Source organism: Hyla sarda, chromosome 13, assembly GCF_029499605.1.
Source record: "Hyla sarda isolate aHylSar1 chromosome 13, aHylSar1.hap1, whole genome shotgun sequence".
Classification (NCBI taxonomy): domain Eukaryota; kingdom Metazoa; phylum Chordata; class Amphibia; order Anura; family Hylidae; genus Hyla; species Hyla sarda.
In genome coordinates, this window is record NC_079201.1 from 20,791,985 (window position 1) to 20,819,432 (window position 27,448).

Here is a 27,448-nt window from a genome sequence, read left to right on the forward strand (position 1 = left end):
ATACAATGCACATGTACGTGCTGAAGATTCATTGACGCTATGTGCATCTTATGGAAACTCGTGTAAATTCCAATCAACAACAAGGTGACTCCTTTGTATCAGTTCAATAGTCAACCAGGCATCTCCCATTTGTCAAGCCAATAGACTGCACAGCAGCTTCCTTACAGCATCTTCCTCGTATCGGTCCGATAGACAACAAGGCCAATAACTTGAACCAACTCAATGGACAATACGGCAACTCTTTGTGCCAAGCCAACAGACAACATTGCATTTTACTTATAGCAATCTTATTGAAACAGGTCAATAGACAACATGGCAACGAGCCTGAACAAGTTCAATGGACAACATGGCAACCACCTTGTGGCAGGCCGATAGAAAAATGAGGCAACTGCCTTGAACTGTGCAATTGACAACACAGCGATTTTCATAAATCAGGCCACAGAAAACATAGCAACTCCTTTCTACCAGGACAATAGAAGACAACATGACAACACCCTTTATACCAAACCATAAACAACACTGCAACTAGACAACATGGCAACTTCCATTGTACAAGGTCAACCACCCCGTTTCTTAGATAAGTCTTCGTTCATCCATGTCCTTCAATAGAAACATTTTTATTTTTACAGAAATCTGACTAATTCTGCAGGCTGAAGTGGGCACTGGCATTGTCCGACTGCTGCCTAACTGGGTTTTCATTCTTTATGTAGCGCCAATCTAGATTAGGTCATCTGTAGAAACCAGGTTGTCAGAAGTGACTCAGGAGATCAACTCAAGACCAAATTAACATTCAGATCAGAGTATGGAAGGATATTCCTTAAAGTCTGATCTTCTCCATGTTTTACTACTTTATTCCTTAGATTTTGTGGAAAGTTCTGACTTTTTGTTGTTATTGATTATTATGTATCTAATATTCACCCTTAAGATTTCCAAAACCTGATTAACCAATGATCTTTATTGAACTATGGGCACAACAATATCTTGGGTAGTTGGGTCTAGGTAAGTGGTCTTGGAGGGTACAATTAGAATCAAGAAGTACAGTCAAGCAGAAAACATATCCTGTTTGGTCACTGGCCATATACAGTCTTCCCAAGATCTTTTTTTATCATGATACATGTTTAAAGTTTTAGTCCTAATGTTAAATTGGTGGGAATGAATGTTGCAGCAATCGACTAAAAAAAAAAAATTTTTCAGTCATAGTCAGTCGGCCGATCATATTTGGTGGAACCATACATAAGGATGGTTGCTTGGTCCAGCTGAAACTAACCAAATCTGGCTGCATTTAGAACAGGTAAACCTCCCCAGAAGACCACTTATTTTGAGGAGACCACCCCCTCTAGACTGGGTTTCTTGTTTTACCATATACTTTGCATACTGGTCATTTTTTTTTGGTACCACTACCCATCTTGAAGGCCTTTTTTATGCAATTTGGCATGTTTATCTCAAGGAGGCTTTACTGTTCCATTAATCGTTGATAGATCCCAACTAGTTAGTGAAGAACAACCTGTCTAAAGACCTTAAGAACGCTTACATCAATAGGACTAACTGGGCCTAAATAAGTTAAGAGATTTAGACAAGAAACAGGTGGCTATGGCATAACAGGCCCAAAAATTCTGAAATCTACAATGTTTTAGCGCTATCTTCAGGTTCTCGCCATCATCTTACCTTATGCAAGCAGTTTTCACATATCCAGACGTAGCGATATCTGGCGCTCGGTGGTCAGCCCCTTCATGTGCTCTCCTCTGAGAATACACTGATCCACCCTACCTCTGAGGCTCTGGATTTATTAGGCTTAGGGGTAATAGGATTACCTTTCTCTTTCGCACATGGTAATCTGATAGCCCATCTGAGGACATAGATAGCACACTGCTGTAAAGTGCTATATGACCCTCACCTGCTATTGCTTCTATTATCAATTACAATGATTACTATTTTATTATTATAGCCTATAGATATAAAATGACGAGTGGCTGCCAGACACCAGTGGTGCTACACGTCTTAGTAATGACTAAAGAGTTAAAGGGGTTCTCCACCATAAGGTGATTTTAGTACATACCTGAGATAGTAATGGACATGCTTAGGAAGGATCTGCACTTGTCTTGGGGCTAAATGGCTATGTTGTGAGATTACCATAACACTGTGGCTAGCTTTTTATGAACTGGTATTTCCTGTTTGAGTTTTTCTTTTCTGACTACAAATCCCATAATTCCATTTTCCTCCCTCCGACACATCAGCCACCCCACCCATTGAAACATAAATGAACTGTATCCATTCAAAAGACCTGTGGTTTTCAATCAGGGTGCCTACAGCTGTTGCATTAGTTGCAGATTGCTCTCTCTCCCACCAAGCGATCCCTCCACCCATTGAAGTAGACAGGCTCCCTGTCATCAGATGACTAGTGAGTCAGGACTTGGCCGCATTGCAACCTGGGAAAAATCTGAGACAACAGTAATTTTGTATGCTGATAAAAATAAATATTGGGGTGAAAATCACAGAAGAATTGTGAGAAAACCGTCACACACAGGTACAGACACTATATTATGAACTACACTAACTTTACAGCCCCTGTAGTATAGTCAAATAAAATTATATTCCTGGAATACAGCTTTAAACACTCGCATCCTGCCCCCCCAGGACAGACCCCTTAGTAGAAACCCTACTTCAGTTAAGTAAATACTTTAGTCTAAGGTGCACATACACCTACATCTGCTGTTGGCTGAATATTCACCCTGCCTGCTGTACGTTCATGGGTTCTTCATGGGAAAAGGGAGGTAAACCACTACCTACCAGACAGCTCTCTCCGGAAACAAAAGGGTCGGCAGTTGATATCCCACATGCACGGTCTTTACCTCCCCAAAAGATAAGAGTCAGGAAGCCTCCATACATATCAGACAGTAGGCCGGCCAAACAAAAATAGTGGGTTCAGCTGACTTTTGGCCAAAGTGTATGGGGTCTGTGCAAATTAGACTAACATTGTTGAAAATCATCAATTTCAACCATAACAATTGATGGGTGAAATTCAATAAAGAACTAATGAAGTGTCACCCCCTAAAATATTAATGTTGAGGTTTGAAATTTTTATCCGATTAGAAGTTTCAATTTATCTAATAGTTTCACCTAGGAATGACAATTCCTTGGAAGAATATTTCAGGAAAGATCATATTACTAACCGGATGTCATTGAACACGTTTTGGAATATGGACTAAAATGTGTATGGCAGTGTGGGAGAGACAATCATTCACCAATCATGGCTACACAACCATTAACTTACATCAACAGTGGGGCAAAAAATGTATTTAGTCAGCCACCAATTGCGCAAGTTCTCCCACTTAAAAAGATTAGAGAGACTTGTCATTGTCATCATAGGTTATAATCTCAACTATGAGAGACAGAATGAGAAAAAAAAATCCATAAAATCACATTGTCTGATTTTTAAAGAACTGAGTTTTCTTCACAAGGTTTTCACACACACTGCAGGTTTACAATTTTGTTTCTGGTGTCCTTGGACAGCTCTTTAGTCTTGGCCATAGTGGAGTTTGGAGTGTGACTGTTTAAGGTTGTGGACAGGTGTCTTTTATACTGATAACAAGTTCAAACAGAAGCCATTAATACAGATAACGAGTGGAGGACAGAGGAGACTCTTAAAGAAGAAGTTACAGGTCTGTGTTTGTTTGTAGGTGACCAAAAACTTATATTCCACCATAATTTGCAAATTCTTTAAAAGTTCGACAATGTGAATTTATGGATTTTTTTCCTCATTATGTCCTCATTATGTTTTTTTTTTTTTTTATTCTTGCTTTGAAATGATTGTGGTGCCAAAACATTTTCTCCATCAGTCATTATTAAAGATTTTATTTTGTTTCTCTTTTACAGCCTCTGCCCCTTGCTGCATAAGCTCCATATTCTCTCTATACACAGAAGTATCAGGGATGTGGGAATTGTATCGCCCGACGCCCGGGACATGCAGTTCCGGGCGCCGGGCAGGTGAATTTGTTTCTGCTTCAGGCAACCAGCACTAAATGCCGGAAGAATTCACATATGTTGGGGAAAGACTGTGTTGCCCCGGCACTAAACTGCTATACACCGCAGCTGTATGCTGCAGCCTATAGTGCGCACGATGAGTGAAGTCATCGCATGTGCCGCGCAGGACAACGGGACACTGACGTCCTGCGCGGCGCGTTCGATAACGTCACCCACTGCGCGCACCTCTGCCAGGAAGTCCCCGCAGGGAACACAGAGATGTAAGTAGCAGTGAGTTACTTACTCAAACTTGGCTACTTACTATATAAATGGGGAGCTGCCTACCACTAAGGGCTAACCTATCTACTTAGGGCAGTGCTTCCCAACCATGGTGCCTCCAGCTGTTGCAAAACTACAACTCTCAGCATGCCCAGACAGCCGAAGGCTGTCTGGGCCTGCTGGGAGTTGTAGTTCTGCAACAGCTCGAGGCACCCGGGTTGAAACTTAGGGGGTATAATTGTTTAAATGGGAGCCCTACCTGTTGGGGGTCATATCTGTCTGGGGGCCTGTGTACATACTGGGGAGCCCTACCTGATGGGAGTCATATCTGTCTGGGGGTCTGACAACCTATTGTGGAGCCCTACCTGATGGAGGTCATATCTATATGGGGGCCTTTCTACCTGCTGGGGAGCCCTACCTGATGGAGGTCATATCTATATGGGGGCCTTTCTACCTACTGGGGAGCCCTACCTGATGGAGGTTATATCTATCTGGCGTCTGACTACCTATTGTGGAGCCCTATCTGATGGAGGTCATATCTATCTGGCGTCTGACTACCTATTGTGGAGCCCTATCTGATGGAGGTCATATCTATCTGGCGTCTGACTACCTATTGTGGAGCCCTATCTGATGGAGGTCATATCTATCTGGCGTCTGACTACCTATTGTGGAGCCCTATCTGATGGAGGTCATATCTATCTGGGAGCCTTTCTACCTACTGGGAAGCCCTACCTGTTAAAGGTCATATCTGTCTGGGGGCCTGTGTACCTAATGGGGAGCCCTAACTGTTGGGGGTCATATCTATCTGGGGGTCTACCTATTGTGGAGCCCTACCTGATGGGTGGGTCATATCTATCTGGGGGGCTTTCTACCTATTGAAGAGCCCTACCTGATGGGGGAGGGGGGGTCATATCTATCTGCAGACCTGTCTACATATGGGGGATCTCTACCTGATGGGGGACATATCTTTCTGGGGTTCTGTCTGCCTACTGGGGGAGCCCACCCTTTCAACCAACTGGGGGGGGGATTGACCGATTATCGGTTTGACCGATATTATCGGACGATATTCATGATTTTGGAGTTTATCGGTATCTGCAGTTACCTTGCCGATAATGCACCGCCAACACACCCCCACCACGCCGCACCCCCCACCGCACCACCCGGCCAGAGACCACCACTGCCCCATTGCCTCCCCCATCCCCGGTTTTATAATTACCGGTTCCCAGGGCCCGGAGTCCGCACTACTTCTGGCTCCTGCGGCGTCCTGTGTTACGCTGTGCAATGACGAGTGACGTCCTCAACGCAACGTCACCGTCAGTGCGCACAGTGACAGCTCAGGAGGACGCCGCCGGAGCCAGATGTAGCGCGGACCCCAGGAACAGGTCATTATAAAACCGGGAATGGGGGAGGCAATGGGGCAGTGGCGGCGGCCATGGTCTCTGGCCGGGGCGGTGGTGGTGGGGGAGGACCCCAGGACAGGCAGGGGGTGAGAAGCAGGTGGTGGCGGCGGCGGTCTATGGCACCGCAAAAGCCGCTGCAGTTCACTGATTTAAAGTGCCCGCTTTAAATCAATGATCTGCAGCGGAGTCCCAAGGGGGGCAAGGGGAGGGAGGATCGATTAAATAGCCGATAACTTATACCAATATACCGGTATAAGTTATCGGCTATCAGCCCCCTAACCTCCACAGAGTATCGGTATCGGCCCTAAAAATTCCATATCGGTCGATCCCTAATCTGGAGCCCTACCTGCCTACCTACCTGATGAGGGGACGTACCTACCTGATGAGGGAACATATTTTCCTGAAGGGGGGGGGGCTACTTACTTGATGGGGCAAACTTACTTATCAGGGGCCCTATCCACCTAATGGGGTGACATACTGGTCGGCCCATTAAGTTTCTATTAATAAAGACCTTATTTACAGACTATTTTGGTTGAAATTATTTTATGTACCAGGACAAGAGGATCGTCATGAGGGACAAGTAGATTGTGTTCCGTTTTAGTCCCTTTGACAAGTAGTTTTTTTTGTATTTAGTTTTTTATTTCCACACCCCTGAGTATAGAGAAAATGGTTCTCCATTACAAACTACCTTTTGTGTGCTCTTTTCTCTCTCTTCAGCCTGTGTGAGCTGTCCTCCAAGGATTCTCCCCGCTGTCCACCCTTTGAGTTGGTATAAACCGGCGGCCATAGCTCAGGTGTAACACTGCCGTTTACTATGAAGGGGTTTTACTCTGAATTCGGAATTTTATCTCCATCCTTATAAACATCCTAATGTTCTCATCATCAATCTGTTTCTCCATGACAGCCAGCGCTCGCTCTCCTCCATCTTTGTACAGTTCCAGAAGTTCTTCAGCATACGCGATCCATACACAGTTATGGCAGCCGCTCATACAGCAATGAGTGGGAGGAGGAGGAGGAAGAGGAGGCTCAATGGGGAGGTGAGGATCTCCAAGGAGCGGATCCTTGGTCTTCACAGAGTTGCTGTCCACGGGGGCAAGAAAGTTAGGGTTCTCTGCACCTTGACCTTGATCATAGGTTCTCATGGATCTTCTCGAATAAATTCCATCTCTAACAAGTAAGATGGAGGCTGAGGAGCTGGAAGAGGGAAATCTTCTTAGGAGGGAACTCAACAGCTGCAAAATACAACAGCGTGGATGGTGAGGAGCGCAACGTAATGCAATGTCTCTAGTAAAAAAAACTAAAGGAATTTCCAAAGGAATCTATTAACTGTCCGGGCATGCTGGGAGTTGTAGTTTTGCAACATCTGGAGTTCCGCAGGTTGGAGACCACTGTTGTAGAGGTCTAGTCTGGGGTCTGATATTATTATAGAGGGTCTAGTCTGGGGTCTGATATTATTAGAGAGGGTCTAGTCTGGGGTCTGATATTATTAGAGAGGGTCTAGTATGGGGTCTGATATTATTAGAGAGGGTCTAGTCTGGGGTCAGATGTTATTATAGAGGGTCTAGTCTGGGGTCTGATATTATTATAGAGGGTCTAGTCTGGGGTCTGATATTATTAGAGAGGGTCTAGTCTGGGGTCTAATATTATAGAGGGTCTAGTCTGGAATCTGATATTATAGAGGGTCTAGTCTGGGGTCTGATATTATTATAGAGGGTCTAGTCTGGGGTCTGATATTATTATAGAGGGTCTAGTCTAGAATCTGATATTATTAGAGAGGGTCTAGTCTGGGGTCTGATATTATTATAGAGGGTCTAGTCTTGGGGTCGGATATTATTATAGAGGGTCTAGTCTGGGGTCTGATATTATTATAGAGGGTCTAGTCTGGGGTCTGATATTATTATAGAGGGTCTAGTCTGGGGTCTGATATTATTATAGAGGGTCTAGTCTAGAATCTGATATTATTAGAGAGGGTCTAGTCTGGAATCTGATATTATTAGAGAGGGTCTAGTCTGGGGTCTGATATTATTATAGAGGGTCTAGTCTGGGGTCTGATATTATTATAGAGGGTCTAGTCTGGGGTCTGATATTATTATAGAGGGTCTAGTCTGGGTCTGATATTATTGTAGAGGGTTTAGTCTGGGGTCTGATTATTATAGAGGATCTAGTCTGGAACCTGATATTATTGTAGAGGGTCTAGTCTGGGGTCTGATATTATTGTAGAGGGTCTAGTCTGGGGTCTGATATTATTGTAGAGGGTCTAGTCTGGGGTCTGATATTATTGTAGAGGGTCTAGTCTGGAACCTGACATTATTATAGAGGGTCTAGTCTGGAACCTGATATTATTATAGAGGGTCTAGTCTGGGGTCTGCTATTATTATAGAGGGTCTAGTCTGGAACCTGACATTATTATAGAGGGTCTAGTCTGGAACCTGATATTATTATAGAGGGTCTAGTCTGGGGTCTGATATTATTATAGAGGGTCTAGTCTGGGGTCTGATATTATTATAGAGGGTCTAGTCTGGGGTCTGATATTATTATAGAGGGTCTAGTATGGGGTCTGATATTATTATAGAGGGTCTAGTCTGGAATCTGATATTATTATAGAGGGTCTAGTCTGGGGTCTGATATTATTATAGAGGGTCTAGTCTGGAATCTGATATTATTAGAGAGGGTCTAGTCTGGGGTCTGATATTATTATAGAGGGTCTAGTCTGGGGTCTGATATTATTATAGAGGGTCTAGTCTGGGGTCTGATATTATTGTAGAAGGTCTAGTCTGGGGTCTGCTATTATTATAGAGGGTCTAGTCTGGAACCTGATATTATTGTAGAGGGTCTAGTCTGGGGTCTGATATTATTATAGAGGGTCTAGTCTGGAACCTGATATTATTATAGAGGGTCTAGTCTGGGGTCTGATATTATTATAGAGGGTCTAGTCTGGGGTCTGATATTATTATAGAGGGTCTAGTATGGGGTCTGATATTATTATAGAGGGTCTAGTCTGGAATCTGATATTATTATAGAGGGTCTAGTCTGGGGTCTGATATTATTATAGAGGGTCTAGTCTGGGGTCTGATATTATTATAGAGGGTCTAGTCTGGGGTCTGATATTATTATAGAGGGTCTAGTCTGGGGTCTGATATTATTATAGAGGGTCTAGTCTGGGGTCTGATATTATTATAGAGGGTCTAGTCTGGGGTCTGATATTATTATAGAGGGTCTAGTCTGGGGTCTGATATTATTATAGAGGGTCTAGTCTGGGGTGCGATATTATTAAAGAGGGTCTAGTCTCGGGTCTGATATTATTATAGAGGGTCTAGTCTGGAATCTGATTATTATAGAGGGTCTAGTCTGGAATCTGATATTATAGAGGGTCTAGTCTGGGGTCTGATATTATTGTAGAGGGTCTAGTCTGGGGTCTGATATTATTGTAGAGGGTCTAGTCTGGAATGTGATATTATTGTAGATGGTCTAGTCTGGGGTCTGATATTATTAGAGAGGGTCTAGTCTGGGGTCAGATATTATTATAGAGGGTCTAGTCTGGGGTCTGATATTATTATAGAGGGTCTAGTCTGGGGTCTGATATTATTGTAGAAGGTCTAGTCTGGGGTCTGCTATTATTATAGAGGGTCTAGTCTGGAACCTGATATTATTGTAGAGGGTCTAGTCTGGGGTCTGATATTATTATAGAGGGTCTAGTCTGGAACCTGATATTATTATAGAGGGTCTAGTCTGGAACCTGATATTATTATAGAGGGTCTAGTCTGGGGTCTGATATTATCATAGAGGGTCTAGTCTGGGGTCTGATATTATTATAGAGGGTCTAGTATGGGGTCTGATATTATTATAGAGGGTCTAGTCTGGGGTCTGATATTATTATAGAGGGTCTAGTCTGGAATCTGATATTATTATAGAAGGTCTAGTTTGGGGTCTGATATTATTATAGAGGGTCTAGTCTGGGGTCTGATATTATTATAGAGGGTCTAGTCTGGGGTCTGATATTATTATAGAGGGTCTAGTCTGGGGTCTGATATTATTATAGAGGGTCTAGTCTGGGGTGCAATATTATTAAAGAGGGTCTAGTCTGGGGTCTGATATTATTATAGAGGGTCTAGTCTCGGGTCTGATATTATTATAGAGGGTCTAGTCTGGAATCTGATTATTATAGAGGGTCTAGTCTGGAATCTGATATTATAGAGGGTCTAGTCTGGGGTCTGATATTATTGTAGAGGGTCTAGTCTGGGGTCTGATATTATTGTAGAGGGTCTAGTCTGGAATGTGATATTATTGTAGATGGTCTAGTCTGGGGTCTGATATTATTAGAGAGGGTCTAGTCTGGGGTCAGATATTATTATAGAGGGTCTAGTCTGGGGTCAGATATTATTATAGAGGGTCTAGTCTGGAATCTGATATTATTATAGAGGGTCTAGTCTGGGGTCAGATATTATTATAGAGGGTCTAGTCTGGGGTCAGATATTATTATAGAGGGTCTAGTCTGGAATCTGATATTATTATAGAGGGTCTAGTCTGGGGTCTGATATTATTAGAGAGGGTCTAGTCAGGGGTCTAATATTATTATAGAGGGTCTAGTCTGGGGTCTGATATTATTAGAGAGGGTTTAGTCTGGGGTCTGATATTATTAGAGAGGGTCTAGTCTTGAATCTGATATTATTGTAGAGGGTCTAGTCTGGGGTCTGATATTACTAAAGAGGGTCTAGTCTGGGGTCTGATATTATTAGAGAGGGTCTAGTCTGGAATATGATATTATTAGAGAGGGTCTGGTCTAGGGTCGGATACTATTATAGAGCATCTGGGTGGGGGTCTTATATTATAGAGGGTCTGGGAAATTATAGAGGGTCTGGTCTGTGGAATTATATTATCATAGAAGGTCTGATATTTTTAAAAATGGTCTAAGGTCTGATATTATTATACAGGGTTTGGTCTGGGGTCTGATATTATTATAGAGGGTCTAGTCTGGGGTCTGATATATTATTATACAGGGTTTGGTCTGGGGTCTGATATTATTATAGAGGGTCTAGTCTGGGGTCTGATATATTATTATACAGGGTTTGGTCTGGGGTATGATATTATTATAGAGGGTCTAGTCTGGGGTCTGATATATTATTATACAGGGTTTGGTCTGGGGTATGATATTATTATAGAGGGCCTGATATTATAGGGGGTCTAATATAATTATAGGGGTCTGGTCTGGGATCTTATAATTTGAAAGAGGGGCTTAGTCTGGGGTCTGATATAATTATAGTGGGTCTGATAGTATTATAGAGGGTCTGGTCTGGGGTATGATAGTATTATAGAGGGTCTGGTGTATGATAGTATTATAGAGGGTCTGATATGATTATTAAGGGTCTGGTTTGGGGTGTTATATTATTACAGAGGATCTAGTCTGGGGTATGATAGTATTATAGAGGGTCTGGTCTGGGGGCTGATAGTATTATAGAGGGTCTGGTGTATGATAGTATTATAGAGGGTCTGATATGATTATAAAGGGTCTGGTTTGGGGTGTTATATTATTACAGAGGATCTAGTCTGGGGTATGATAGTATTATAGAGGGTCTGGTCTGGGGGCTGATAGTATTATAGAGGGTCTGGTGTATGATAGTATTATAGAGGGTCTGATATGATTATAAAGGGTCTGGTCTAGGGTCTGATATATTATTATACAGGGTTTAGTCTGGGGTCTGATATTATTATAGAGGGTCTAGTCTGGGGTCTGATATATTATTATACAGGGTTTAGTCTGGGGTCTGATATTATTATAGAGGGTCTAGTCTGGGGTCTGATATTATTATAGAGGGTCTAGTCTGGGGTCTGATATATTATTATACAGGGTTTGGTCTGGGGTCTGATATTATTATAGAGGGTCTAGTCTGGGGTCTGATATATTATTATACAGGGTTTGGTCTGGGGTATGATATTATTATAGAGGGCCTGATATTATAGGGGGTCTAATATAATTATAGGGGTCTGGGAACTCATCATTTTATAGAGGGGCTTAGTCTGGGGTCTGATATAATTATAGTGGGTCTGATAGTATTATAGAGGGTCTGGTCTGGGGTCTGATAGTATTATAGAGGGTCTGGTCTGGGGTCTGATAGTATTATAGAGGGTCTGGTCTGGGGTCTGATAGTATTATAGAGGGTCTGGTGTATGATAGTATTATAGAGGGTCTAGTCTGGGGTCTGATATATTATTATACAGGGTTTGGTCTGGGGTATGATATTATTATAGAGGGCCTGATATTATAGGGGGTCTAATATAATTATAGGGGTCTGGTCTGGGAACTCATCATTTTATAGAGGGGCTTAGTCTGGGGTCTGATATAATTATAGTGGGTCTGATAGTATTATAGAGGGTCTGGTCTGGGGTCTGATAGTATTATAGAGGGTCTGGTCTGGGGTCTGATAGTATTATAGAGGGTCTGGTCTGGGGTATGATAGTATTATAGAGGGTCTGGTCTGGGGTATGATAGTATTATAGAGGGTCTGGTCTGGGGTATGATAGTATTATAGAGGGTCTGGTCTGGGGTAGGATAGTATTATAGAGGGTCTGATATGATTATAAAGGGTCTGGTTTGGGGTGTTATATTATTACAGAGGGTCTAGTCTGGGGTCTGAATGTATTTGACCCCGCCCCTCCCTTTATACCGCCCCCTGCTGGTTGACACCCACATATCTTTACTGTGATATCCCTAAATTCACACACAGAGACGATCACGGTAGAAAGAAAATAAACGGGACAAATCACGTGTCTGCCGCGGGTTACCATGGTGACGCTCCTATCACACTCCAAACCTTCTGTTCGGGCCTCAGCTCCCGTCCCCTGACATTGGAAAAGAGGAAATGACGCAAAACAGACGCCTAGAGGCCCAAAAGTTCTCCAGCGTCCAATATGGACGAGCACGTGATGTCACTACCCAGAGACGGCAGAGTGCTGCGAGTGCCGTGATGACGTAGAATGTAGTGGCCGGAAGTTGTAGCTCTCACGCGCAGCACGTGTGTTTACTGTACTGACAGCACCGATGGGGAAGCGGGGAGCGATTAGAACCGCAGAAGGGTCCTCTGCCCCGGGCACAGGCAGGGGGAAGCGGGGAGCGATAAAGCCTTCCGGGTCTTCTGGTTCTGGTTCTGGTGCAGGACGGGGGAAGCTTCGGTTCGTACATGGTTTAAATTGATCTGGGACCTGATACGTTTCTATGGGCACCTAGGTCCTTCAAGATAGTGATCCCACACCTGTGGCTTTCCAGCTGTGCCAAAACTACAACTCCCAGCACTCCCTGATGAGAGTTGTAGTTTTGCATAAGCTGGAAAGCCACAGGTTGGGGAATATAATGTACAGAGCATTACCAAAGGAGTGCACCCTGTTTTATAATCCCCCCATGATCAGGTCTCTTTTTATGAGAACTCAGGGGATTCTTGTCTTGCTCTATGCCCTGTTTCTTTAAAGCAGTGTTTTCCAACCAGGGTGCCTCCAGCTGTTGCAAAACTACAACTCCCAGCATGCCCGGACAGCCAACGGCTGTCCGGGCATGCTGGGAGTTGAAGTTTTGCAACAGCTGGAGGCACCCTGGTTGGAAAACACTGCTTTAAAGGGAATTTGTCATCCAGAGTCCCTTTTATAACCCCTTTAAGAAAATCTCCCCCCCCCCGCCTTCTAATAGCCTTAACTAGAGATGAGCGAACTTACAGTAAATTCGATTCGTCACGAACTTCTCGGCTCGGCGGTTGCTGACTTTTCCTGCATAAATTAGTTCAGCTTTCCGGTGGGCTGGAAAAGGTGGATACAGTCCTAGGAAAGAGTCTCATAGGATTGTATCCACCTTTTCCAGCCCACGAGAGCACCTGAAAGCTGAACTAATTTATGCAGGAAAAGTCATCAACTGCTGAGCCGAGAAGTTCGTGATGAATCGAATTTACTGTAAGTTCGCTCATCTCTAGCCTTAACGCTAATAATTGATTTCCTACCCCTACAGACCAATATGAGGGTTTGTTTGGTGCGCCAGCAATTGTACTTTGTAATGCCATCATGTTACCACCAAATTCACGGTGAAACCAAAACCAGAATATTTTTGGGGAAAAATAAAAAATGAAAAACAGCATTTTTGCAACTTTTGGGGGATTCTGTTTTTATTCAGCACTTGTTATCTTTATTCTGTAGGTCCATACGACTACAGAAATACCCAATTTATTTAGTTTTTGTTTTATTTTACTACTTAAAAAAAAATTATTTTTGTACAAAAACGAGTGTGCTTAAAATTGTCCCCTTCTATCCCCTACAACTCTTAAATTTTTCCATATACGGGGATGTATGAGGACTCTTTTTATTTTTTTTTCTGTCATGATCGGTAAATTTTATCGGTAATATTTTGATGGGACTTTTTGATCGCTTTTTATTTTTTTTCTGGTATATGAAGTGACCAAAAATCAGTAATTCTGGAATTAGGTGTATGTGTATATATATATATATATATATGTATTTTTTTTACGTTTACGCCATTGGCCGTGTGGTTTAATTAACATTATATTTTAGTATTTCGAACATTTCCGCATGCGACAATATCACATGTTTATTTTTTTTTTAGTTCCCTTTATTTTATTTGAAAAAAAAAATATTTAACAGGGATATAAACTTAGTAGGGAAGGTGCTTATTCACATTTATTTAAAATAATAATAATAAAAAAAGAAAAAATAAAGCACAGCATTGATCGGTGTTATCGCCACTTTTTTAAAATATAAAATAACAGAAAAAAAAGCACAGCATTGATGAGTGTTATCAGCACTTTTTTATATAAAAGAATAATAATAAGAAAAAAAGCACAGCATTGATTAGTTTTATTGGCACTTTTATTTAATATAAAATAAAACATTTAAAAAAAAGTAAAACAAAAAACACAGCATTGATCAGTGTTATCGGCACTTTTTTATATAAAAGAATAATAATAAGAAAAAAAGCACAGCATTGATCAGTGTTATCAGCACTTTTTTTATATAAAAGAATAATAATAAGAAAAAAAGCACAGCATTGATTAGTTTTATCGGCACTTTTATTTAATATAAAATAAAACATTTAAAAAAAAGTAAAACAAAAAACACAGCATTGATCAGTGTTATCGGCACTTTTTTATATAAAAGAATAATAATAAGAAAAAAAGCACAGCATTGATCAGTGTTATCAGCACATTTTTATATAAAAGAATAATAATAAGAAAAAAAGCACAGCATTGATTAGTTTTATCGGCACTTTTATTTAATATAAAATAAAACATTTAAAAAAAAGTAAAACAAAAAACACAGCATTGATCAGTGTTATCGGCACTTTTTTATATAAAAGAATAATAATAAGAAAAAAAGCACAGCATTGATCAGTGTTATCAGCACTTTTTTATATAAAAGAATAATAATAAGAAAAAAAGCACAGCATTGATTAGTTTTATCGGCACTTTTATTTAATATAAAATAAAACATTAAAAAAAAAGTAAAACAAAAAACACAGCATTGATCAGTGTTATCGGCACTTTTTTTTAATATAAAATAATAATAAATTTAAAAAAAGTAAAAAGCACAGCATTGATCAATGTTATCGGCACTTTTTTTTATATAAAATAATAATAAATTAAAAAAAATAAAACAAAGCATTGATCAGTGTTATCGGCACTTTTTTTTAATACAAAATAATACTAATAATAGAAAGCAAAAGCACAGCATTGATCAGTGTTATCAGCACTTTTTTTATATAAAAAAATAATAATAAGAAAAAAAGCACAGCATTGATTAGTTTTATCGGCACTTTTATTTAATATAAAATAATACATTTTAAAAAAAGTAAAACAAAAAACACAGCATTGATCAGTGTTATCGGCACTTTTTTTTAATATAAAATAATAATAAATTAAAAAAAATTAAAAACACAGCATTGATCAGTGTTATCGGCACTTTTTTTTATATAAAATAATAATAAATGTAAAAAAAAAAAAACACAGCATTGATCAGTGTTATCGGCACTTTTTTTTAATATAAAATAATAATAAATAAAAAAAAATTAAAAACACAGCATTGATCAGTGTTATCGGCACTTTTTTTATATAAAATAATAATAAATGTAAAAAAAATAAAAAAACACAGCATTGATCAGTGTTATCGGCACTTTTTTTTAATATAAAATAATAATAAATTTAAAAAAATAAAAAACACAGCATTGATCAGTGTTATCGGCACTTTTTCTTAATATAAAATAATAAATAAATAAAAAAAACACAGCATTGATCAGTATTATCGGCACTTTTTCTTAATATAAAATAATAAATAAATAAATAAAAAAAACACAGCATTGATCAGTATTATCGGCGTAGGCTCCTGATGCTGCACCGATCGGACGGGGCAAAAGCAGGTAGGGACCCTCCTCTCCCTGAGCTCAAAGGCAATGTTATTTTCGTGTTTTAGATGCTGCGTGTAAAGGGTCAGTGCCTGATATCGTCCCAGTCAGCGACGTCCGGCATTACCCATGGGTCCCGGCTGCTTATAGCAAACGTCCCGTTTGGTATGAAGTGGATTCCCAGCTAACAGCCTTTTTGGTCCAAAAAATACACTGTTTTGATTTTATTCAGATTTTTTAAATTTTTTTATGAAAAAGAGGAGTAGCAAACTGGACTTAAGCAACTGGGGGGAGGAATGCCAAAGGCTGTCCTGGCATGCTGGGAGTTGAAGTTTTGCAACAGCTGGAGGCACCCTGTTTAGAAAACACTGCCTTACTGTTTAACCTAAGAACTTGCTGACGGGGCCGCTTTGCCTTTAATTTTGGATCATTCCCTGACTTTGAGAAAGAGATTCTGATAACATTTTATTCTGCAATCTACAGGCTTGAGGTTGAATGTATAAAATAATGCATTTATAGTTTCCTGGTGTATTTGTATCTAGACATGAAAAGAAGAAAACGAATAGTAAACCAAAGGACCTGGATACCCAGGAAATCCCTTTCAAGCTTCGAGAGATCATGAAAAGCCGCAAGGAGATGAACAATCCAAAGAAAAGGAACAAAAAGAAAAAACACAGTATGTGTGTGTGCAATGAGCCGATTGTCTTTGTTCTGGCTCCTCGCATCCCTGCTAAACAGCTTAAATCAGTGTTTCCCATCCAGGGTGCCTCCAGCTGTTACAAAACTACACCTCCCAGCAGGCCTGGACAGCCTCCGGCTGTCCAGGCATGCTGGGAGATGTAGTTTTGAAACAGCTGGAGGCACCCTGCTTTGGAAACACTGGCTTACATTGATGGGTAAAGCAGCTGCCATACAGACAATTCCCCTGCAGCAGTAACTGCAGGAGAAACATGTATTACACAGTGTCACTAGAATGAATGGGCTTCCGTGTAATACACAGAGGGCTTAAATCCTCCCGAACGGAAACTGTTCCTACAGTGACTCTGCTGTAGCTCCTAGAAGGGGACCCAAACAGGGAGCCCCCCTCCTCTGTAATACTGAATATTAGAGTTTGTGCACCGGGGGTTGTCTTCATGAGCTCTGAAGGCTAAATTATTAGGCCGCATCCATTTAAAGGGGTACTCTGGTGGAAAACACTTTTGTTTTGTTTTTTTAATCAACTGGTGCCAGAAAGTTAAACAGATTTGTAAATGACTTCTATTAAAAAATCTTTACCCTTCCAGTACTTTTTAGCAGCTGTATACTACAGAGGAAATTATTTTCATTTAGAATTTCTTTTTTTTTTTCTTGTCCACAGTGCTCTCTGCTGACACCTGATGCCCGTATCAGGAACTGTCCAGAGCAGAAGAAAATCCCCATTGCAAACCTATGCTGCTCTGGACAGTTCCAAACACGGACAGAGGTGTCAGCAGAGAGCACTGTGGACAAGACAAAAAAGAAATTCAAAAAGAAAAGAATTTCCTCTGTCACAGAGCGCACAGTAGCCGGTTGTGACGGCTCCCTGCCACTGCAGGTATGCGCTCCGTCTGAACTACTTGCTGAACTTCAGGACCGAACCTGAATACACCACTGTATACATACCTGGAGTTTTACGGCAATTGTGTCCCTTTTTAAGGGATTGCAGTATAGGTGATCCTCCAATGAGGAAAACTGGATATGTTTGATCAATACAGGATAACTAACTGTACATATTGATTCAGGTTGCTATTGATACCTGACAGCTTGCTTTTGTTTTATTCCCCTGAGGACGGCGCATGATTGCGCTAGAAACGCGTTGGGAATTATACACTATTGAATTATGTCTATTTGTGATTTTGGATTACTATGTTACTGAACCTGCATCTTGTAGACTAATCTTGCTAACAGTGTGGACACCGGATTTTGGTGTCTATACTTTGAGTATACTGCAACTGGTATTATCTATTTAATTCTATTTTACAACACTGACACTGGGTGTTTATTGAAAAAATACTTTAATAGATTTATTAAAAGTTATATTTTAGGCCCTCCCCGCCTTTACTATATACACAAATTATAGGCTTACTTTGTTTAAGTACTGGAAGGATTAAGATTTTTTAAATAGAAGTCATTTACAAATATGTTTAACTTTCTGGGACTAGATGATATAAAAAAGTTTTTCACCGGAGTACCCCTTTAAAGGGGTACTCCGCCTCTAGATTTCTTATCCCCTTTCCAAAGCATAGGAGATAAAATGTCTGATCGCGGGCGTTCATTTAGTGCGTTGGGTGCAGTGCTGGAGGCTGGTGATGTCACGGCTGCGCCCCTTTAATGCAAGTCTATGGGAGGGGGTGTGCTGGCTGTCATGCCCCCTTTCATAGACTTGTGTTGAGGGGGCGTGGCCATGATGTCACGAGCCTCCGCCCTGCATCGCCAGTCATTCTGCTCGGAGCGAAGTTAGCTCCTTGCACTGGATGTCTGGTGCTGTAGCTGAGATCGCGGGGTTCCTTTGGATAGGGGATAAGATGTCTAGGGGTGGAATACCCCATGTCTGATCCGGGGGGCCCGCTGCTGGGTCCCCCCCTGCGATCTCCATGCTGCACCCACATTTTATACGGGACTGCGTCTCCAGTCTCAGAAACCTCTTTGTTTTCTGAACTGGAGACGTGACGTCACTCCACGCCCCCTCCCATAGACATGAATGGAGAAGGCATGCTGTGGCTTCACGAGGGGGCATGGAGTGACTTCACCTCTCCAGTGCCGGAAACAAAAAGAGGTTTCTGAGACTGGAGACACAGAATGTGGGTGCAGCACAGAGATCGTGGGGGGTCCCAGTGGCTGGACCCCCCGCGATCAGACATCTTATCCCCTATCCTTTTGGATAAGATGTCTAGGGCGGAGTACCCCTTTTAAATCATGGGTTTGTCTTTTAGGAACATTAGTTTGGTGGACACTGCCTTTAAATGATAGGCCCTTGAGTGTACAATTACAAATCTGAAATCCTTATGTTAATATCCTATTTCCCTCCTGAAATATGAGTGTTTGAAGTTACAGGCCCAAAGCCTGAGGCTGCAGTACAAATATTCGGATTATGACCTAAAACCCCCAAGTCCTTATCCACATCAGTTGTCCCCAGTGTTTTTCCATTTAGTTAATCATTTTGGTGTGGATTTTCCCTTACTATGTACCTAACCTTCCATTTCTCACCCGTCTCCGTTCAGCAAAGCCTCAAGGTCCAGACAATGAAGAGCTACAGACGGACATCAAGGTCCCAACGTTCAAGCGTAAAATGAATGAATCTGAATGCTCCTATCTAAATCGCATGAACCGAGAAACCCAGCACGTCATGTTCCTCAGCAAGAACCAGGAGGATCGGATGCCGGAGAAGGAGCTGGATGAGAAGGGGGAACCGGTGAAAGAGGACGGCAAGAAAGAGAAGTCACAGAAGAAGAAAGAGTACGTTGTGCTGAGTCAGTGGAGACCTTCATCTCAATGTCATCCTGTGACAGGAGAAGACTTAAAGGGGTACTCTGGTGGAAAACAATTTCTTTTAAATCAACTGGTGCCAGACTGAAAGGAAATTAAAAAAGAAAATAACTTCCCGTGGAGCATACAGCAGCTGATAAGTACTGGAAGGATTAAGATTTTTAAATAGAAGTAATCTACAAATCTGTTTAACTTTCTGGCACCAGTTGATTTATAAAAAACTGTTTTCCACTGGAGTACCCCTTTAATCCATTATACACCCACCAAAAACTCTAAACTATAGTTTTTGGTGGATGTCCCCAACCCCGAGTTTACTTATTATAGGTTACATGAGTGACCAGGATTGAAGCCGTCATAAGTTCCTTGGGCTCAGGTGGTCATTTTCTAAGTTCTGACTGGGGTGGACATTACAGGATACCTCTAGATTCATGACTCTTTTTGGGGGCTGATAAGTTGCCCTATCTTTTGCTACTGGATAAAGTACTGTACTGACACAAGGTTTTTTTTTTATTTATTTTTTCTGCATTTTTCTGTCAAGTTTCTCCCAATTTTGCTTAAAGACAAAGCAGATCAGAAACCTTGTCCTTTGTTTTCTTCATATGTCCTGAGATTTTGTTCCGAAAGCTGGGTGCGGGCGGTGGGGTCGTGACGTCAGTGCCACACCCCCTCATGACATCACACCAAGCCCCCTCAATGCAAATCTGTTGGGGAGGCCCGTGGCAGCAGCCATGTCATGAGGGGGCAAGGCACTGACGTCATGACCCCACCGCCCGCACCCAGCTTTCTAAATGAATGCCAGGTGCTGCACAGATATCATGGGGGTTCCAGCAGCTAGACCCCCGCGATCAGACATCTTATCCCCTATCCTTTGGATAGGGGATAAGAACTCTATGGGCGGAGAATCTCTTTAAATGACCTCATAAAGGCACAATGGAACTTAGAGAGGTTCACATCAAAAACTAACCAAAGTATACTAATAACCAAGCAGACTTTTAGTGAATTTTAGTAAATTTGGTGAAATGTGAAAGCAAAACCCTAATGCAAGGGGATTTAGAAAACCCAACAATCTTGGTAAATCTGGGCCAATTGTGTTCTGTTTCAGCTTTGACCGAAGGCGACTTGATAAATTCTTAAAGAAGAAAGAGGACAAGAAAGAGATTCGCTTGGAAAAAGACTTGTTCACAGGTGATGTACGCAGAACAGTGCTGGACTGGGAGACACAAGTTGCTTCTACTGTATTTGCTGATAAGAGCTGTAGACACCGTTGGATAACTTGTACAGTATAAATGCGAACTGCACCTTTCCCAGGGGTGATAATGGTTGTCAAACTTATAAAATCTACTTTTTTTTATTTATTTATTTATTTATTTTTTCGAAGCCAGGTGTCAAGGAGGCGGAGCCTGGCACACCTTCGCCTGCCCTTACCTCCCAGCACCTACTTAGCTGATGTCGCCGCGCGCATGTGCAAATGTACTCTGCTGCTCTGCGATGTCTAACTACAAGCGGCGTCTTGCAGGCCCCCTGTGTGTCTGCTTCGAGCGGCATATTGCCGCTGCGAGCAGGACGGGGGGGGGGGGGGGGGGGGGAAGGATAGGACATGGATTCGGGTTAGGTCTAACAGCTGGAGGCACATCTGGGTCGGGTTAGGTCTAACAGCTGGATGCACACTATGGGTCGGTTTAGGTCTAACAGCTGGAGGCACACTATGGGTCGGGTTAGGTCTAACAGCTGGAGGCACACTATGGGTCGGGTTAGGTCTAACAGCTGGAGGCACACTATGGGTCGGGTTAGGTCTAACAGCTGGAGGAACACTATGGGTCGGGTTAGGTCTAACGGCTGGAGGCACACTATGGGTCGGGTTAGGTCTAACAGCTGGAGGCACACTATGGGTCGGGTTAGGTCTCACAGCTGGAGGCACACTATGGGTCGGGTGAGGTCTAACAGCTGGAGGCACACTATGGGTCGGGTCACCAGCGGATCCACAGCGTAAAATACGCTGCGGATCCGCTACGTGTGACCCTACCCTTACAGTGACACTTCCTTGCTGTCTCCTTATTCATCTCGCCATCATCCATGTTTCTGTTCACACCTTATTTTTTTGCTTTCATCTGACGTCTACCTCTGACAGAAGTCTCTGATATTTGCCACTGTATAGGCCATTGGTTCCCATAGGTCTAACTACTGGAGGCACACTATTGGTCGGGTTAGGTCTAACAGCTGGAGGCACACTATGGGTCGGGTTAGGTCTAACAGCTGGAGGCACACTATGGGTCGGGTTAGGTCTAACAGCTGGAGGCACACTATTGGTTCCCATTGTGAGGACAAGAAATGCCGATGCTTACTGGCCCAGAATATTTTGGCACACAGGGGCCAATGGCCTTGTCTTCAGAGCCGTATTGCCTGTAGAATTAGCCGAAAGTAAGATTGTCCACACGACAGATGTCCTGGAAGCTGGAAATAAGGGCAGGATGGGAATACTAAATAAAAGTACAGCACGTCCCTGTGAGGAATGAGTTTTAATCTTATTTCTTTTCTTTAACAGATAAAGTAATGTTTGGGGAAGTGGTATTGGAGCCTCCATCTCTTACAGTAAAGCCGAGGAAGAGCGGAGCGGAAACTAAGGTGAGACTAAATGAGAACTAAACGCTCCATAGGGATAGGGAAGGACACCTTTAGGTCTGGGACCCATAAGAAGATAACACTGCTGGGTCTCCATGTGGTTAAACTCCTCCAGTTTTGACTCTTTAGAGCAGTGTTTCCCAACCAGTGTGCCTCCAGCTGTTGCAAAACTACAACTCCCAGCATGCCCGGACAGCCGTTGGCTGTCCGGGCATGCTGGGAGTTGTAGTTTTGCAACAGCTGGAGGCACACTGGTTGGGACACACTGCTTTAGAGCGCCATGGCTTCCTGTTGGTGAGCAGCGAGCATGTTTACTTGACACGTCACATAATTTTATAGTTGTAAAATGTCTCTACGTGGCCACAAGTATGTGGACATCAAAAGTAGTAGTCCAAAACCTTGTTTGCGCACCGGAGTTTATTGTTCCAGGAGGCCTTCTTTCAGATTTTGGGAGGTGACTGCTGCGCTTTCTGTTAAAGGGTGCGTGTTCACATTGAGGAATAGGAGAGGAATCCTCGCGTAAAAATTCTGCTGGGGAATTTAAGTTTTTTTTTTCCGTGCGGAATATAGGAGGAAACTGGGATTTTTATTTTTATTTTATTTTTTGGTGGATTAAAACCACCAATTGGAATTTCCCTTTTTATTTTATTTTTATTTTTTTTCTGTGCGGAGTTTCCGCGCAGAAACTAATTCAAGCGGAACAATTTTTACCACTGACTTCAATGGACTTATGCAAGAAGAATGAACATGTTCTTTCTTCTAGCGGAACGGAATTTCGCGAGCGGAATTTACGCAGTGTGAACAGTGCAGAGTAAAATACATTGAAGTCAATGGCAAAGCAGAGGTTAATTATAATTCAAGAGGAAATACTCGAATAAATTCATCTTGAATTACTCAGTGTGAACGCACCCAAAGGGGTAATCCGCTGCCCCAGGCGGCGGGGGCCGTGACGTCACGACTAGAGATGAGCGAACTTACAGTAAATTCGATTCGTCACGAACTTCTCGGCTCGGCAGTTGCTGTCTTTTCCTGCATAAATTAATTCAGCTTTCCGGTGCTCCGGTGGGCTGGAAAAGGTGGATACAGTCCTAGGAAAGAGTCTCCTAGGACTGTATCCACCTTTTCCAGCCCACCGGAGCACCGGAAAGCTGAACTAATTTATGCAGGAAAAGTCATCAACTGCCGAGCCGAGAAGTTCGTGACGAATCGAATTTACTGTAAGTTCGCTCATCTCTAGTCACGACCCCAGCCGCCCATACCCAGCATTCTAAACGAACGTCGGATGCTGCGCAGAGATTGCGGGGGCTTCATACCATTCCAGATGTTGGAGGTCTCTTGCTTGTGTGTAGCTGCTTTAGCAAGAAAACCCAATTTATGTGTTCTTTGCTTCGGGCATAAGGCTGGGTTCACACCACGTTTTTGCAATACAGTTCCCGTATGAGGTTTTTGATTTAAAAAAACGGATTCCTCAAAACCTGACTAAACACGTTTTGATTCAGTTTGCAAATTTTTATCCGTATACGGTTTGAATAATGATGTCCGGTTGTATCCGTTTTTCTTAAGGGAAAAAAAGCAGACGTTATTAACTTTTCATTCCATTATGAATAAAGTTACACATGTTTAATTGAAATTCAAAGAAAAAAACTGTGCAAAGTAAAAAAAAAAACGTATGCTGAAAACCGGATGATACTGTACGCACATACAGTTCTGTACGGTTCCCATTGACTCCTATGTTAAAAAAAACAAAAAAATAAAACGTATATGTTTCAATACGGTTTTTCACCTGGACCAAAAACCGTGGTAGGCTGCGGTCTTGGGTACGGGGACAAAACTGCACAAGACGCAAAACGGACGCAACCGGATGCATCTTTTGGCATACAGTTTTCAATGGAGAGTCAATGCATACGGTTTTTAATACGGTTCCGTACGGTTTTCAAATTGTAAACGTATACGGGAACTGTACTGCAAAAACGGGGTGTGAACCCGGCCTAATATGGATGACAGGTTTATGAAATTAGAATAAAGGGGAGAGGCGCTCCATGTGGAGAAGGAGGGTTTAGGGTGGGGGTAAGGAGCCTCTTACCAAGTATTGTTGTGCACCGACATACACAATAATAGTGTAGACCCGTCTGCAGCCTTCCTAGTAATAGACAGAGTACGTAGATGCTTCCAATGGGTGGCAGGAATTTGGGCGGCACTGATCAAGAGAAAGAAATAGAGCTAAAAACTGACTTCTTTATTTGGATAATGCAACGCGTTTCGCTGCTTGCAACGCAGCTTACTCAGGACTGAAAGGAAAAGTGGCTGTGTTGAGTGCTGCGTGTTGCTGTATTGCATTGCTGACCTTCTGCTGAACCCCTATAACTCTCATTTTTACATATATCGGGCTGAATAGTGCTCATTTTTTTTTGCACCATGATCTGTAGTTTTGGTCACTTTTTTTCGCATTGTTTTGGGAGATGTGAAAATCTGCGATTTTTTAATTATTTTTTTTAGTTATTATATTAATATTATTTTCTGTTATTATTATATTTATATATATTTTTTTTACATTTTAATAGTTCGACACATTCTTGCCCACGTTTCTTGAAGCATCCATAAATTTTTTCCAAGAATAGTTTTTTTTATTTTTATTTTTTTTTCAGTTTTGATTTGTTGTTTGTTTTTCCATTTAACCTCTCTAGCCGGGCGAGAAGAAACTCCTCTTGAAAAGCATCTTGGACAAATCCAGCACCACAGCGCCCCCACCTGCTATGTCCTTAGCCAGAAAGAGACTATTGGAGGATGAACGGGAGCGCGTAGTCCAGGCTTACCGTGACCTTAAAAAGAGAAAGTTACTACAAAGCGAAGGCGCAAAAGTGTCTAAACCGCGCCATACATGACCTGTGACCTTAAATGCAGACTTGCCCTACAGCATTGAGATCCTTACACCAGGATGGGCCATGAATGGTTTCTGTTGGTTGGGTGCCAGGTTTAGTACCAGATTATTTTGCCCATTGACCTTAGTACAGATGTTTTTTATGGACACAGCAAGATGGCAGATGGGTGGAGCAGATCTTCTACTGGAGGTGACGCCCTGATGGAACAAAGACTCTGTAGTCAAGTGTTGTCGATATAACTGATGAGAGAAACTCCCCTTCAGTAGACATCTTACTTTCTACCCCTTGTTAATATTGAGAAGTAGCTCCGTTTAACCCCTTAATGACAATTGACTTAAATGTATGTCGTGATGAGATGGGACTGAACGCACCATGACGCCCATTTACATTTTGTAGCGCCGGACCGGTGCTCGCATCATGCATGGCAGGTCCCGGCTGCTGTCAGCAGCCAGGGACCCGCCGGTAATGGCGGACATCAGCGATCGCACTGATGTCTGCCATTAACCCCTCATATGCCGTGATCAATACAGATCACGGCATATGCGGAAATGCGGGCGTTTAAATGGATGATCGATCCAATCATCCAACATGGCGGCCGGAGGTCCTCTTACCTTCTCCGGCCGTCATCCCGGCGTCTCCTGCTCTGATCTGAGATCGAGTAGACCAGAGCAGAAGATAGCCGATAATACTGATCAGTGCTATGCCTATGCCTAGCACTGGACAGTATTAGCAATCTAATGAGTGCTTTAAATAGACCCCTATGGGGGACTATAAAAGTGTAAAAAAAAATAATAATAATTGTAAAAAAAAATTGTGAAAAAGCCCCTCCCCAATAAAAATGTCCCCTTTTTCCAATTTATCCCCAAAAAAGCATACAAATAAATAATTAACAAACGGTTGCATACGTTTTTTTTTTTTTTTTTAATGAAACCGCATGCTGAAACCGTATAGCAAAATCGTTTTGTGAATCCACCCTTATCAGGATTCACTTGCTGTCTATGCAAGCATTCCGTTTAGTCTTGTACACTTGTTATACTTCTCACATACCAGCAGAGGGCAGCGGAGTCTCTGGCTTCTTATATATCAGTTGCATCAGGCTCAGTTTTTCTTTATGCAAAACTAACCACAACTGATAGCAGACGGGCATTACTTGGCATCAGGCTTTTTTTGTTGTTCCCTTTTCAATGCAAAAAAACATCAGTTGTTGTCGGTTTGTACTGTCGGTTTGTTTTGTAAATAAAGAACACTTTTCCCAAATTATATGTATTAATATGTGAATAATCTGTGTGATATCTTTGCCAAGAAAGCAGTGTAAGAAATGTATCATACCCAGCCATATCCTGTTAGCTGCATGGAAAACATGTTAATATAAATATGTTAATTAATAAAAAAAATAATAAAAAAAAAAAATATATATATATATAAAAAAAATATATATATATATATATATATATATATTTACTTATTTATTTAAAGGGATTTTCCATTCCACTAACAGGGCATGGCAGAAAAAAAAAATATATATAACATATCATTCCTGCTGCTATCTACTTGCAGCTGCACCTGCTGTCCCTTCCGGTGCTCCATTGGCTTCTGTAGGGTATGGTGCTGGACAGGAATAATCGTAGCCCAATATAAGAATGCTGGGAGTTGTAGTTTGGCAACAGCTGGAGGCACCCTGCTTGGAAAACACTGCTGTAAACTGTCCCATTGATTACAATGAAATCAGTTTGACAGTTTCCCTCCGGCGCTTTACTGTTGTGCCAGAGGGTAACTATGCCAGTTGTGGGTGCAGACAGTTAAAGGGGTACTCTGGTGGAAAAGTTATTTATTAATTTATTTATTTTTAAACCAACTGGTGCTAGAAAGTTAAACAGATTTGTAAATTACTTCTATTTAAAAATCTTAATCCTTTCAGTACTTATTAGCTGCTGTGTAATACAGAGGAAATTCTTTTCTTTTTGAATTCTTGTCTACACTGCTCTCTGCTGACACCTCTGTCCATGTCAGGAACTGTCCAGAGCAGGAGAAAATCCCCATAGCAAACCTGGACAGTTCCTCACACGGACAGAGGTGTCAGCAGAGAGCACTGTGGACAAGACAAAAAAGAAATTCAAAAAGAATAGAATTTCCTCTGTAGCATACAGCTGCTAATAAGTACTGGAAGGATAAAGATTTTTCAATAGTTTCAAGTCATTTACAAATCTGTTTAACTTTCTGGCACCAGTTGATTTTAAAAAAAAGTTTTCCGCCAGAGTACCCCTTTAACCCCTTACAGTACTGTTAAGGACGGTGCATGAAAGAAACAAAAAAAAAAAATATATATATATTTTCATAGCCAGCCTTTAAAGACACGGGGAGATTTATCAAAACCTCTTCGGAGGAAAAGTTGCCCAGTTGCCCATAGCAACCAATCAGAT

At 41.8% G+C, this 27,448-nt stretch overlaps 3 protein-coding genes across 4 annotated transcripts in view; 1 reads left to right on the forward strand and 2 right to left on the reverse strand.

The window, feature by feature from the left end:
• Positions 1-6,465, reverse strand: part of PDE6G (phosphodiesterase 6G) — a 27,269-nt gene extending 20,804 nt beyond the window's left edge. Inside the window, exons 1-2 of one of the 2 annotated variants that reach the window (XM_056549787.1) lie at positions 6,328-6,409; positions 1,666-1,846 (exon numbers count right to left, since the gene is read on the reverse strand). The gene's annotated coding sequence lies outside the window, so the exon portion shown is untranslated. Of the gene's footprint in view, positions 1-1,665; positions 1,847-6,327 lie in introns of both variants that reach the window. The other variant, XM_056549786.1, reaches the window with a different exon arrangement.
• Positions 6,334-12,554, reverse strand: OXLD1 (oxidoreductase like domain containing 1). Its single transcript, XM_056549785.1, has 2 exons — positions 12,420-12,554; positions 6,334-6,871 (listed from the first exon to the last, which is right to left on the reverse strand). The coding sequence occupies exons 1-2, from the start codon at positions 12,420-12,422 to the stop codon at positions 6,452-6,454; spliced, it is 423 nt and encodes a 140-aa protein (XP_056405760.1). The 5' UTR covers positions 12,423-12,554; the 3' UTR covers positions 6,334-6,451.
• A 114-nt stretch (positions 12,555-12,668) lies between these two features.
• CCDC137 (coiled-coil domain containing 137) lies at positions 12,669-26,280 on the forward strand. Its single transcript, XM_056549784.1, has 6 exons — positions 12,669-12,806; positions 16,569-16,702; positions 19,266-19,500; positions 20,633-20,715; positions 22,073-22,152; positions 24,834-26,280. Exons 1-6 carry the CDS (start codon positions 12,676-12,678, stop codon positions 25,029-25,031), a joined length of 861 nt encoding a protein of 286 aa, XP_056405759.1. The 5' UTR covers positions 12,669-12,675; the 3' UTR covers positions 25,032-26,280.
• The last annotated feature ends 1,168 nt before the right edge of the window (positions 26,281-27,448 follow it).

Bases quoted from the DNA above. Each gene is read 5' to 3' on its own strand.
- CCDC137 (XM_056549784.1), top strand. From the start codon at position 12,676: ATGGGGAAGCGGGGAGCGATTAGAACCGCAGAAGGGTCCTCTGCCCCG. The intron at 20,716-22,072 runs GTGATGTACGCA...TTTCTTTAACAG, and splicing joins GGAAAAAGACTTGTTCACAG to ATAAAGTAATGTTTGGGGAA. The intron at 22,153-24,833 runs GTGAGACTAAAT...TAACCTCTCTAG, and splicing joins AGAGCGGAGCGGAAACTAAG to CCGGGCGAGAAGAAACTCCT.